The sequence below is a fragment of the Pinus tabuliformis genome, chromosome 3_1 (assembly GCF_031772625.1).
Source record: "Pinus tabuliformis cultivar Carrire ecotype Pingquan chromosome 3_1, CPIR1, whole genome shotgun sequence".
Lineage (NCBI taxonomy): Eukaryota > Viridiplantae > Streptophyta > Pinopsida > Pinales > Pinaceae > Pinus > Pinus tabuliformis.
The window spans coordinates 892,592,096-892,605,362 of NC_142301.1; the positions used below are offsets into that span (position 1 = coordinate 892,592,096).

General features: G+C 34.4%; 1 protein-coding gene across 3 annotated transcripts; it reads left to right on the plus strand.

Annotated features, from left to right (window-relative positions):
- Window positions 1-468: 468 nt before the first annotated feature.
- Window positions 469-2,172, plus strand: LOC149190494 (uncharacterized). 3 transcript variants are annotated; one of them, XM_089412195.1, is made up of 3 exons: window positions 469-886; window positions 1,000-1,116; window positions 1,592-2,172. In XM_089412195.1, the coding sequence occupies exons 1-3, from the start codon at window positions 803-805 to the stop codon at window positions 1,697-1,699; spliced, it is 309 nt and encodes a 102-aa protein (XP_089268321.1). In that variant the 5' UTR covers window positions 469-802; the 3' UTR covers window positions 1,700-2,172. The 3 variants fall into 3 exon arrangements, with proteins under 3 accessions (XP_089268321.1, XP_089268320.1, XP_089268322.1); XM_089412194.1 differs by having other exon boundaries at window positions 470-886; window positions 1,589-2,172; XM_089412196.1 differs by having other exon boundaries at window positions 473-886; window positions 1,537-2,172.
- The last annotated feature ends 11,095 nt before the right edge of the window (window positions 2,173-13,267 follow it).

Genomic DNA, 13,267 nt, shown 5'->3' on the forward strand with positions numbered 1-13,267 from the left:
AACCATATTAATAATAATAATTAGAAAACAAAAAAACTCCAAAATAAAAATGTGAAGGATGTTGAACGTTACCTAATTTTCTTGAATTAGAAAACGACATGAACACAAACACAAATAGTAAGTTTTTTTTTGAAATAATTAACCACCACATCAATTAATTAATTTATAATAAAAATGAGTTTGGCTGAAAAAGTTTTCCGTTGGAAGAATTGGGAGTGCGAGTGGGAGTGGGACTATAGACCTCCGTAAAATAGAAATAACTATCATGCATGAGTTGGTCAGAAACGCGTGATTTGTAAAAAGCCAAAGAAAGCCGAAATATACGCTGATCTTTAAAAAGCAAAGAAAGCCGAAATATCCGCTGATCAAAGCCGAAATATCCGCTGATGTGTAAAAAGCGAAGAAAGCGGAAGAGGTACAGAGAATCAGGCATATCATTTATAGAGAATCAGGCATATCATTCATCTATTTTAGGTTAAAGTAAAACGAGGCGGAAGCACCTATAAATTTTAAATTTCGTTTGTGATATGTTTTCTGGGAAGAGCCTCCATTTGGGTGTCTGGTTCTTGTGTGTTTGTGGAGAGAGACTTTATAGTTAAAATTTAATGTCCAAAATTTGTATGTTGCCAGAAGAGAATGACAATGGATTTGGACCTCTAGTCCGTTTCAGAGAATCCTCTGTTGGATGCAATTTTGATGAATTCTCGACAGAATAGATCCTCTGTTGGATGCAATTTTGATGAACTCTCGACTTTCTGTCGATGAGCACAATGGATTTTTATGAATTCTCGACTTTCTGTCGATGAGCACAATGGATTTTTATGAAATCTCTTTCTGTTCCAGAAGATCCTCTGCTACATCCAATGGATCGAGCACGATTGATTTGGTCTGTTCCAGAAGATCCTCTGCTATTTCTTGATTCGGTTATTGATTTAGATATGCGCTCTGTCCCTTTGAATGTATATATCAAAGTAAATTCATTTATCATTTTATGTACAGGAACAACCAACCGCTACGGGGAGAGTTGTTATATTACAATGCGCTCTTGTTACTGCTGCTACACAAACCCTCTTTCTCCTTGTGCTATTCTCTTTGCCTATTCAAAATTGGTTTCAGGTACTCTGTTTATTTCCTTCCTCTGTGTTTATTTAAATTAAATTTAATGTAATTTGTTCTTCTCATAAATTCTCTATTTCATTTTCTTTAACTAGTTTAACCTCCCTCGCCTTCACCTTAGTTTAGTTGATTTTGATAATTAGTTTATCTTGTTCGATCTAGGTTTCATTTATGTCTTGGCTTTCAAATTTGTGTTGGTTGCAAGAACAAGTATAAAATCATTTTTCCAGTCTCGCTTAGGTTCAGCTTCCAGAACAAGTATAAACTCATTTTTCCATATTAGCGTAAAATCCATTGACTTCTTGATACTAATTTCAACCAGCCGACCTCTAATACTAATTTCAATTACTTGAATACTATCCTTCATTGCTCCCTGACATTACGCGTGAACCATGGTCTTCGTTTTCTTCTCTGCTCTAGGGCTTTCATATTATCTGTTTGTAACGAGGATTGATCCTAAGGCTGTGCACAGAAGATTTGTGAAGCTGAACGAGAAACTTCTAAAGGCAGCTGTCAAACCCAACGCTTGTACAAACATGGAATTCACAGATGCCACCAGTGTGTGACAGATAAGGTATGCTAAGTAGTGGGCGCTTGGAGTTGATCAAACGTTCAAACCAATTTGAATGTAGATGCCAAGTAGTGGGCGTGTATTTGTCAGAGGCAAGTTTGTTATATTATCTAACAATAAAGAAGCATCTGACACTCATAATGCCACGTGTGTCTGTATTGCGCTCCTCCAACGTTCAATCCACACCGGAAATACGTATATACGGTGGAATGTTCCAGATGGGTTGATCCAACGTTCAAACCTGAAATTCAGGTATCCGGTGTACGGTTCCAGGTGATACAAGCCGTTCAACCAACTTGGTAAATGGCTATATATATCTCTTTCGAAGTTCATTTATTTGAATGTAGATGCCAAGTAGTGGGCGTGCTTTTGTCAGAGGCAAGTTTGTTATATTATCTGACAATAAAGAAGCGTCTTACACTCCATAATGCCACTTGTGTTTGTATTACGCTCCTCCAACGTTCAAACCCCACCGGAAATACGTATATACGGTGGAATGTTCCAGATGGGCTGATCAAACGTTCAAACCAGAAATTCATATATCCGGTGTACAGTTCCAGATGATACAAGCCGTTCAATTAACTTGGTAAATGGCTATATATATCTCTTTCGAAGTTCATTTTGTAAATGGCTATATATATTTCTTTCGAAGTTCATTTTCTAAATCGTAATGTCGGAGTGTATAGATTCAATATCATCAAGAACCTTTGGGTACCCATAATTTTGATATTTGATATTTCTAATCCAAATTAAAAAAAATAAATAAACTTCTCGATTTTGTTATAATCTTGACGTAATTCTCATTATTTTTGGACTAATTTGTGAGTTTTTTAGACTATGCTATAAAGAAAAATGAACTATCACATTAATAATTTATCATCAATATTAAATAAAATTACAACATAAATCAGCTGTGTGCTTATTTATGGATGAATATATTATAAAATTTTGTGTAAGGAATAAAATTGAAGGTTCAAATCTCCATATATCAAGCTTAAAACAAATAAAAAAATTACCATACAAATTCAAAAAATGATTAAATATTATATAATTTTGTGAAAAATTAGTAATATATAAAATAAACATTATTATAAATAAATATAAAAATAAATAAATATATGTATGTAAAATTAACAAATTCAACAACTCTTGGCATATGATATTTGAAATCTTCACAAAATCCAACTCCATCATAATTTGATTGTATATATCATCAACTCATTTATGTATAAATAATGTTAAAAATGAGAATAACATTTGAAATGAAAATAGCAACAACAAAAAATTAATCCTCAAAAGGTTTTTGTCATAAGTAGAACAGTTTAAATAATTTTTAAGAATGATGTTAATGAAATCTAAAATCAAAATAGAGAAAGCATAAGAATGTTTGAGAATGGTGGTCGACTAGGGTTAATGTTAATGAAATTTAAATTCAAAATAGAGGAAAAAATATTTAATGATGGTGACTGAAAATATGTTGATGAAATTTTGAATTAAAACGAAAACAAAAGCATAAATAAACAGAAAAACGTCATACTGAAAATATGTTGATGAAATTTTGAATTAAAACAAAAAAAAAGCATAAATAAACTGAAAAACGTCATAATGATGGTATTTGAAAAGCATTGCAAATGTGACAATCGATATCTAAAAAAAGAAAAAAAAGGGAGCATCCACTAATGTTGACTAAAAAAAATACATTAACTGAAACTTTTAAGGACCAAAGAGTTTAATGATCATGAGTGAAAAGCCTTAAGACATCTAGTGATCGTGATCGAAATCCATTAACTAAGTCATTGATGGAGAGCTCTTGCAACTTTTTTAAACTTTAAAAACTAAAGAGAAAAATGACGAGAGAGATGGTAACTGAAAAGCACATACAAAGTGAACCGTTGAGAATATATATTAAACATAATGAATCGATGGTCAATATCAACAATTCATCCAACCCTAAGTATAATAAGAATTTGAAATCCCTAAATATAATAAACAATTTAAATCAAAATAACAGAAACGTTGAAACAACTGTGGCACCCAAAGAAAATAGATAAATAGAATTTTTTAGATAATATATGTTAAAAATGAAGATAATGGAACCTAAAATCAAAATAGAAAAAACACAAATACTTTCCAGGATGGTAACTAAGCATAAATGTTAATTAAATTTAAAATGAAAATAGTAAAAACTGTCATAGAATCATTTAACTTTCCATAAAATAAATTGCCATAATAATGTTTAAAAATAAAATAGCAAAAACTTAGAAATTTTAAAAGGGATGCCCAAAAAAATAAAAATCAAAATTAAAAAATATAATAAAATATAAAATCAAAACCAAAATTTAAAATAAATTTTGAATTAACGAAACAAATAATAATATCGTAAGACAACGTCTTGATGATGGTATACTAAACCCATCATAAACTTGACCGTTGAGAAAAAACATGATCATCCACTGAAGAGCGTCCACTCACTGTAGCATTGATGGGACAAAAGCGTTTAATGATTCTGAGATAAAAGTGATATAATCTTAACCGTTGATGAAAAAGAAAGAACATATTGAGATTGGGACTGAAATCTAATAACTGAACACCTTTGTTGTAATTATTTTGAAATTTAAAATGAAAATAGAAACTAAAGCGTCTTTCAGTTAAATAACTGAAAGACCGTTGTTGCAATTATTTTAAAATTTAAAATGAAAATAGAAAATTATTTTAAAATTTAAAATGAAAATAGAAAAAGCACGAGAGATCGTGACTTAAAAGAACATACAAAATAACCGTTGATCACTTCTATTTTGGGAGAACTCAAGGAAGTCCACAAAATGAAACATCAAACATTGTCTCTCTCCTATATATATATGATCCATCTATGATTTTGTTGGAAACGCTTTTTATCTGTGTCTCTATGCTATATATATATGATCCATCTAGGTAAATGTCTATATATATGTTTTGTTGGAAACGCTTCCTATTTGTGTCTCTCTGCTTGGGTGTCCAAGTCCGATTTAAATTTGGTTTTTATTTATGTCTCAGATTTAAATTTGGTTTTGTTTTGTGTCTGCGAGTATTAGAGAATTCGATTTGGGAGAAACAGAGAACGCTGGATGGAAAGAGAATTGGATTTTAATGTCTCGCAGAAATGAAAACCCGCTTGCTTATTCGAATTCTGCATTAAATCCAAATGCTTGACCATCAAAGCACTCAAACAAAACGCGAATACAGAGAGTTATCAAAGGCTCTGCATAAGCCGATGGCTGCTATGTACCCAGTATCATTATTATCCCGGAAACTTCTTTCTCAATGAATTCATAGCGCTTTTTTTAAATTCTATTGACGGGCTTGGTTTGCATGCATTTACTTTCGTTTTTAATTATTGGTCTGGAAGAATCCAATAATTATCGATTTGAATTCCAGCAAATATAACTCATATTAAATTTTAATGTCTTGCAGAAGTGAATGAGCAGCTTGTACCATCTTTTGGCAGATTTTTGTGTTTGTGGTTGCACTTTGTGGGTTCTGCAAGTGCTGCGAACTTTGTTGCTTCATCTCACTAATCATGGAATACTCGTTGTAGAAAAATCTATTTCAGATACAAGCTTTCGATATATTTTTTCAGCATTTACTTTTGCAATTGTGAACGTCGTTTCTTTTCCCAATTTGACAATTCCATGCATATCAATATTTCACAATTCGATCCATATCAATATTAGACAATTTCGTGGATATGAATGTTTCCTATATAATGGTTTCTTTTAATTTAGAGATCATATCTGTCTTTTTCTTTCTGCGTGTGAATTAATTTCAGAGTTTCTTAGCTTTCCTGTTCACCTTGGGGCTTGAATTTCCTCTGTTCTCCTTGGGGTTTTTATTTTAAAAGATGGTATGTATGTATTGCAGGCTTCCGTTAATTTATGTGCCTTTTTCATCTCTTTGTGCATTTCTTCATTAAGGTATTCTATCATTGCAGGATTTGGACTTGACGATTTGGGTTTGCTTTCTGGCTTTATTCGAACTCTGCTTTAAACCCAATTCCTTGACCGCCATAGCATTCAAACTAAACGCGAATACATGAGAGTTATCAAAGTCTCTGCATGCGCCGATGGCTGCTCTGTCGTTCAAGCGCTTTTTCATCTTTGAATATTTTGCTGCAACTCCAATTAATTGTGTTTTTCAATCTCCGAACTCCACATCATTTGAATAACCTGCTTGACTTGGTTAGAGGGTTTGAAATATGGTTTTGATATTAGTTGAGATGTTTACCTTTGTCTCTATGTTATTCTATACTATTCCCCTCCCTAGTTTCTCTTTTTCCAGCCCCAGCATATTTTGAGTCATGGAAATGAATTTTCCATATATAATGTGTATGTATATACTAGAGACTTCCATTGATTTAGAAATCAGCTCTGTGTGTTTTTTTATATATTGTTATATCTCTCCATGAATTCATATATGAGTTCTTGATTTAATTTTTCTGCAATTTCAGCGGGATCCCTTTGCCTTGGATGGTTTGGACTTGACTTACCTCTATTCGCCTTTTAGGGTTTGGCTTCAATTTCCTCTATTCTTATGGGAGGCCGTGAAGAACAAATAAATAAGTATGAAGTCAACTTCGAGGCATGTGATGGTCGTTCGAATGTCATTTTATCTTTGAACATATTGTTGCAACTCCAGGTATGTATGTGTCTTAATCTGAGTTTTTTTATTTAACATGTTTAACTCTAATTTAGTGTTTGATATTTGCTTTTGATTATGTTTAGTGATTTATTTTTTCCTATACTGTTCTCTTCTCTACCTTACTTTAGATTATGCTTTTTTTTTCCATGTTTTCAGCCTTGCTCTAGTTTAGTTTATGCTCTTTATTTTTCCATGGCTTTAATTAAATAGAGTTCTATTTTTGAAAAGGCCTGCCTTAGTTTAGTTTATGCTCTTTCTTTTTCCCTGGCTTCAGCTCTTTCTTTTTCCTTGGCTTCAGCCGTACGCTAGTTTAGTTTATGCTTTTTATTTTTCCATGACTTCAATTTCAATAGAATTTTACTTTTGAAAAGTAAAAGTTGATAAGTTTTTCTAGCAGCGAATTTAAAGAGCCTTTCACCATCATATATGCGAGATATTAAGCAACTACACTATCCATATACACCATGTTTTGATTTATTTAACAATTTGTCTTTTTCAAAAAGTTTGTGTGACTTAAATTTTTTTACTCATGCTAGTTTGTATTTAGTATACAAAAATATTTTGAATATCTTATATTATTTATATTTCAATTTTATAATCTTTGTATATTTTTTATTATTATATTTTATTTATAAGTATTTATTCATATTTTTTATATAGGTGCATTTACTAAACTTGGAAATAGGAAAAAAAAATTTCCCCCTTTTTATATTAATATGGAAGGTTCATTTTTTTTTTTCATATTAATTTGTTTAGGATAGAATATGATATGCTAGGCTAGGTTATGTCACCTTAGGCAAGGCGAGGAAAGACTATGTTAGGCTAGGGTAGGTTATGTTACTATAGGCTAGGCTAGACTACATTAAATTAGTATAGGCTAGGTTAGGCTAGGTAAACGTAGGCTAGGTTAGGCGGCTTGGTTGGGCTACACTAGGCTAGGTTAGTCTAGGCTAAGCAACACAAGGCTAAGGCTAGGTTAGGTAAGGTTAGGTTAGGCAAGGCAAGGTTAGGCTCTGATAAGGCTGCGTTAGGTTAGGTTAGGTTAGGTTAGGATAGGTTCGGTTAGGTTAGGTTAGGTTAGGTTAGGCTAGGTAAAGCTATTTTAAGATAGCCTACATTACGTTACGTTAGGCTAGGCTAGGTTAGCTTAGCCAAGGCTACGTTCACCTAGGCTAGGCTAGGATAGGCTAGCCCAAGGTAGGCTAGGTTAGTCTAGGCTGGGCTAGGTTAGGCAAGGTTAGGTTAGGCTAGGATAGATTAGGCTATACAACAGGTTTGGCACAGAAGCAGGTATGGCTTATTGCTTATACAACTGTTAAAAGGTTTAATGTTTACCTTTTGTACTGTACAAAGAAAAGTGAAATGAGTTAAGTGTTATCTGCTTACTATTATGAAACAGTGTCAAGAAAACAGACATGACACTCTGTGTGCATTGTAGATAAACAAATTCAGCGTTAGAAAACATGTAAAATTTACTGTGTGAATTATAAAACAACAGAGTCGAGTGCATTAACGGATTTGAACAGAAATCTGAAGAAAGAACCTAAAAATCTGCATGAGAAGTATTAACAGAGTCTGCGTTTACAGTACTCCACTAAAAACCCTAGAATATACTCTATAAGGGTTTGTAATCACAGTGTAGATAACCTATTCAGAACAGAACCCCGTATATATGAACAGGAACGGAGAAAACATAAACAAGTATAAGCGAGGAGCCAGAATAAACATATACAACCATTTAGCGAAAGCAAGAAGGCATACAGCCGTTCTCTGTAACAACGAATGGGGTAAAAACTCTGATAATATATTATATACACAGAAAATGAATCTAGAGTCTCGCGTTCAAGCGAGTTAACAGAGCAATGGTGTCATCGTTATATATATTGCAATAAACAAAAAAACCCATTACCACAGCACCTTATTTATGGACAACCGAACCATAAAAATTACAGAGATTTCAAAGGAGATACATTCCCGAAGATAACCTGGATATATACGTATTCAAAATAAACAAATGTATTGCATGACATGGAAAGCACAGTATTCATCTAACGAAACAAAATAAGGGTATAAACATGAACGCCGAGACAGGGGGAAACTGTAACCGTAAGTTCATGACCCCTGGCTGTTCTTCATATCAAAATGCCGCTTGGTGAACCCCCTCAGGCCGAGCTGTAGCTTGCGCTAGGCTGGTCGAGGCACCAAGCCGGTGTCCACAATTTAAAAGACGTATTCATAAACATTAAAGGAAAAAAAAATATACAGTGCCTCGACGGATATACGTGCAATTATTTTAACTGGAACAATGCTATTCATTTATGTTGAACTGGTAAAAGACCCAAAATAAATATCCATACATATTAGACTGAGTCTATATATTAACTGTGCGCTTGAACATACATATACCACAGTCAACCAGTGCAGGGACGTCTTATGGTTCGAAAATCAGATTTAACATTAAGATTACAGCTGGGTTCAAAAGAACCAGTCTAGAATCATGAGATAGAATAACCGACTACATTTAGGAATATACATATATCATCTGAGACTATTCTGCCTCTTAGCAGAGGAGTTCCGAGCTTGAACAGAGAAGAAACTGAATCAATCCGGTAATCCCTGCCAAGGGAATAGTGTTTTAGCTAAACCTTGAAAACCCACATAAGAATAAAGTCCAGTGTTCAAAATCTTACCCGGTGCTGGGTAACCGGCGAGAAGAGGGACCCCCTTGCTCCGGAGGTGAGGACGATAACCATCTGCACACCAGCATGAATAAAATGTTAACAGAAACCCTGGCAGAACTTAGTTAAAAAAAAACTGTAAAACAAACATCGGAAAGCAAGGTCCATCACCTGTAAAAACAAGACCTGGAGGAAACAATGCCTTCAACGATGAAGCATGCCGAACCTGGAAGCCATGGCTGCATGCCTGTGGACCTTGGAAGACGGAGGATGTGGAGCAGCGTTGGAAGGTTGCGGAGCTGCAGCTGCAACGCTGTGTATGAAATGGAAAAGACCAAAGCCGTATTACAAAAGCCGACATACAAATAGCCCAGCTCAATTACCGACTCGTGGCTTAACTGGAGCCGTGGATCTGCGGTGAGTACATCCGCACCGTTCGTTAGCCGGTGATCCTCGGGATGGGTTTTGGCGCGGAGACAGCAAGTCCAATGTAACAGTACAAGCACATGGCCGCACGTCAACTAACCGTTGATCTATCCAGATGGACATCATCAACGCCACCAAGTGGATCGATGCCAGAGCCGGACTTGCCAACTCATCCATTAGATTTCTCGGAATATGAAAAGCGCAGTTGCCATAAATAATTCAATGAATGCCTTGCCAACTGTGGTTCCGTAACATCAAATCATGTAATTGCATAGAGTAAACCTTACCTTTTATACCGTGAATCATATGTGCGGATAATCAACAGTTGACTTATACATATAATATGCTAACGCATACGCATTGACATGAAATATATACATTATGATTATTACATAACTTAGGTTATGATTTCAGATGCGGGTTTAATTGATATGTTTTAACATGTTAAGTAATGGTAATAGTAGATGTGAAAGGAGTTAATATAAAAAAAAAAAATTATTTGCTTGTAGTTTACTTATGGGAACGTGACACCCTCCCTCTCTCCTTCTCTCTCCCTCCTCCATCTTTGTGTCTCGCTCTCCCTCTCTTACCCTTCTCTACCTCTCACACTCATCGCCCTCTCTCTCTCTTTTCATTCCTCCTCTCCACTATCCTTAATTTTATCTCCATTTATCCCTTGTCACTCCCCTTATCTCTCCACCTCTATCAATCTGTCTGCGTAATTCCCTCCCATATATATCTAGAGTTAATATGTATCATGACATATCAATAAATATTAATATATAAAAATTTAATATTGTATTAATCCAAGTTATCAGATTTAATAATATTAATATTATAATATATTAATATGAATATTAGATTTAATCATAATAATAATTTTAATATTTTAATATTAATATTAGGTTTAATAATGGTTTTTTGCATGGTATTAATAAAAATTTGGCGTGTGGTATTTGGCATATAGGCTTCATAAAAACTATTTTTCGAGTGTTAGTAAGTATAAAAAGGTTGATAGAGTAAATATAAAAAGAGGTTTTATTTATTTACCATACCTCTCGTTTATTTATATTTTTATTTGTTTATCATAACTCTTTTATTTACCATGGTATTTTGCCGATAGGCTTGGTATATAATTAGATGTTGATTTCTAATCTTATTTGATATATTTTGATTTATTTAGCATACCTCTTTATGCCTTTTTTATATTTAAATATTTACCATACCTCTTTTATAATTAGGGAATTTGGCCCATGGTATTATTAATTATTTGTCTCATGGTATTTGACCCATGGTATTATTAATTATTTGTCCCATGGTATTTGGCCCATAGGCTTCACCTAAATAAAACATAGTTTTTGAGTTTTCTTTAAATATAAAGAGGTTTATGGAATAAATATAAAATGAGGTTTTATTTATTTGTCATACCTCTAGTTTATTTATATTTTTATTTATTTACGATACATGTTTTTTGAGTGTTCGTAAACCTTCTTATATTTAAAATTTTTATAGTGTTTATACATACTAATAACTAGATTGATTTTTCAATAGGGCCAACATTAGATTAGAAATGTTAAATGTTAAGCATTACATTTATGTTTTTATGTGAGATCTAACCCCATACTCCGTTGTTTGCATTTATGTTTAAGTATACATTTTTATGTGAGATCTACCCCCATACTAGGCTGTAGATCACCTCTCGGTGTAATTACCATATTAATTTTCTTTTAAAAATAGATTACATATTTTACAAAAATGCTTTATCTTAATTTTCCATAAATGCAATCATTTCTTGTCCAAAAAAAAAATCATCATAAGCATAATAAGTAGTCCTTGGTCACACAAACCTTATAACTGGTCCATAGCATTGTAATAAAACCTATTTTGATATTAAGAATCTACATGGTAAATCTCCATAGTTAAGAATTTTGTTCCTTATTCTAAATGTATATATGTTTAACTTATATATTAATTCTTTTTATAATCAATAGTAATGATAATAATTTTTTCCCAAGAGACAGTTTAATTAGAGATGGCCATATTATCAAGTATCATGTAAATCATAAAATTGAATATTAATTATTTTTATAATTAATAGTAATGATAATAATTTGTTCACAAGAGACAGTTTAATTGGAAATCACCATGTTATGAAGTATCTTGTAAACCATAAAATTTAAGGTTCAAATCCTAGTGGGTCAAGCTAACAAAAAAAAATAGTAATAATAATAATTTAAAATAAAATTATAATTTTATTTTATTTTATTTTTTTCAACGTGAGATGCATAATGAAGTAATTGATTTGATGCTTGTTATGAATTGATGCTTATAAGTGTTTATCAAGAATTTAAGTTATCTGACTACCTTAATAAAAATTATGTTGTAAACTTCATATTTAATTTTTTATTTTTTTTCTAAGTAAATCTATTCTATTAATATGAAACAAAATATGTTTAGATTGAGGCACAGGCCTCAGCAGTACTGAACATCATCTGTCAAAAAATAACTTGACTGCCCCATCGATGGAGAAACCAACCCACGAAGGCAAAAATACCCACATATGGGTTATCAGTCTTAAAAACAGGAAATATCAAAACATGGCAAAAAACCCAGTAAAGTTTAATCAGTTCAACCATTTCAGAAAAGAGCCAGTCAACAGAAGAAATACCCAGTTGGCATAAGGGTGATACCTAGCTGCCAAGTGTCATCACTTGAGGTCGTTCGGGGCGGGCTCCTCTTCGATGAGGAACGCATACTTATACCAATCATCCTCCTCCTCCGACATGCTGGTTTGAGGTCCACGAGCAGGTTGAACGCCACCAGAGCTGCCAATAGCTGCATGCGGCCCTGATGTGTCAACCATTCTGCCACCAGGTGTTTGCATGTCTCCAGATTTTCCTTCCGCTACATGCTGACCGCCACCCAATGCCTTGCCATGTAGGATGACCATCTCCTCGTCCATCGGTTGCTTGCCTAAATCATGGTCACTACTAAGCCTGTGAGCATCCCGTTGCTGTGCTCCAGTGTTTCCGACGGAGCATCCTGCGGATCATTTTCTTCAGAGAAAACGATGGTGATAGTGGCTGTAATGACAGGTCTATTCAGGGTGTTGCGGAAGCGAAATTGGGTCAAGTGGGGAGCAGGGTGAGGGGGGAGAGGAAAATTTGCGGTGTGGACAGCAACATCTTTTCGGCTAGCGCCTTGAAGTTGTGCGCGTCCACGACCACTGCAGGTATCAGGATACCTGCCAGAGAAGGAGCCATATGGGTTGGGAATGTCAGGGGAAGGGGAGGTGGAGGCGGATTCAGGGCTAGGCGTCGCAAGAGGGCAGACACTACCACCACGACATTCCCCTTTTCGACTTCACATTCGGTGATGAATGCATGCCATGGCAGAATGCAAAGCCGAGCTATCAGTGGGGGAGTTGGCTGAAGAATTGAACAGAGGATGAGCAAGGGAAGGTTGGGTTGATGTCAAATTGCAGAGCCTAGTTTGGGAAAAGTGATGCCCATTACCAAGGTCTACACAACTTACCAACCAGCAACGGCTCCAGGTTCAGCAGCCTAAGGCGGACAAATGCAATGGAGCAGGGGGGGGAAGAACAACATTATGGCGAGTGGAATCCATTGATGTGTGCATGATTGGTAAATTTCAGCCAAAGTACCCATTTAATGAAGCTTGTAGGCCGCCATGAATTCGTATCAGACTGGCATGGGAGGGAAAGCAGAGGGTCATGTGGCCCATCTTCTCGCTGCCCATCAATCTAATCATTTTAAATGACTAGGTTGTCACCTCCATCCGA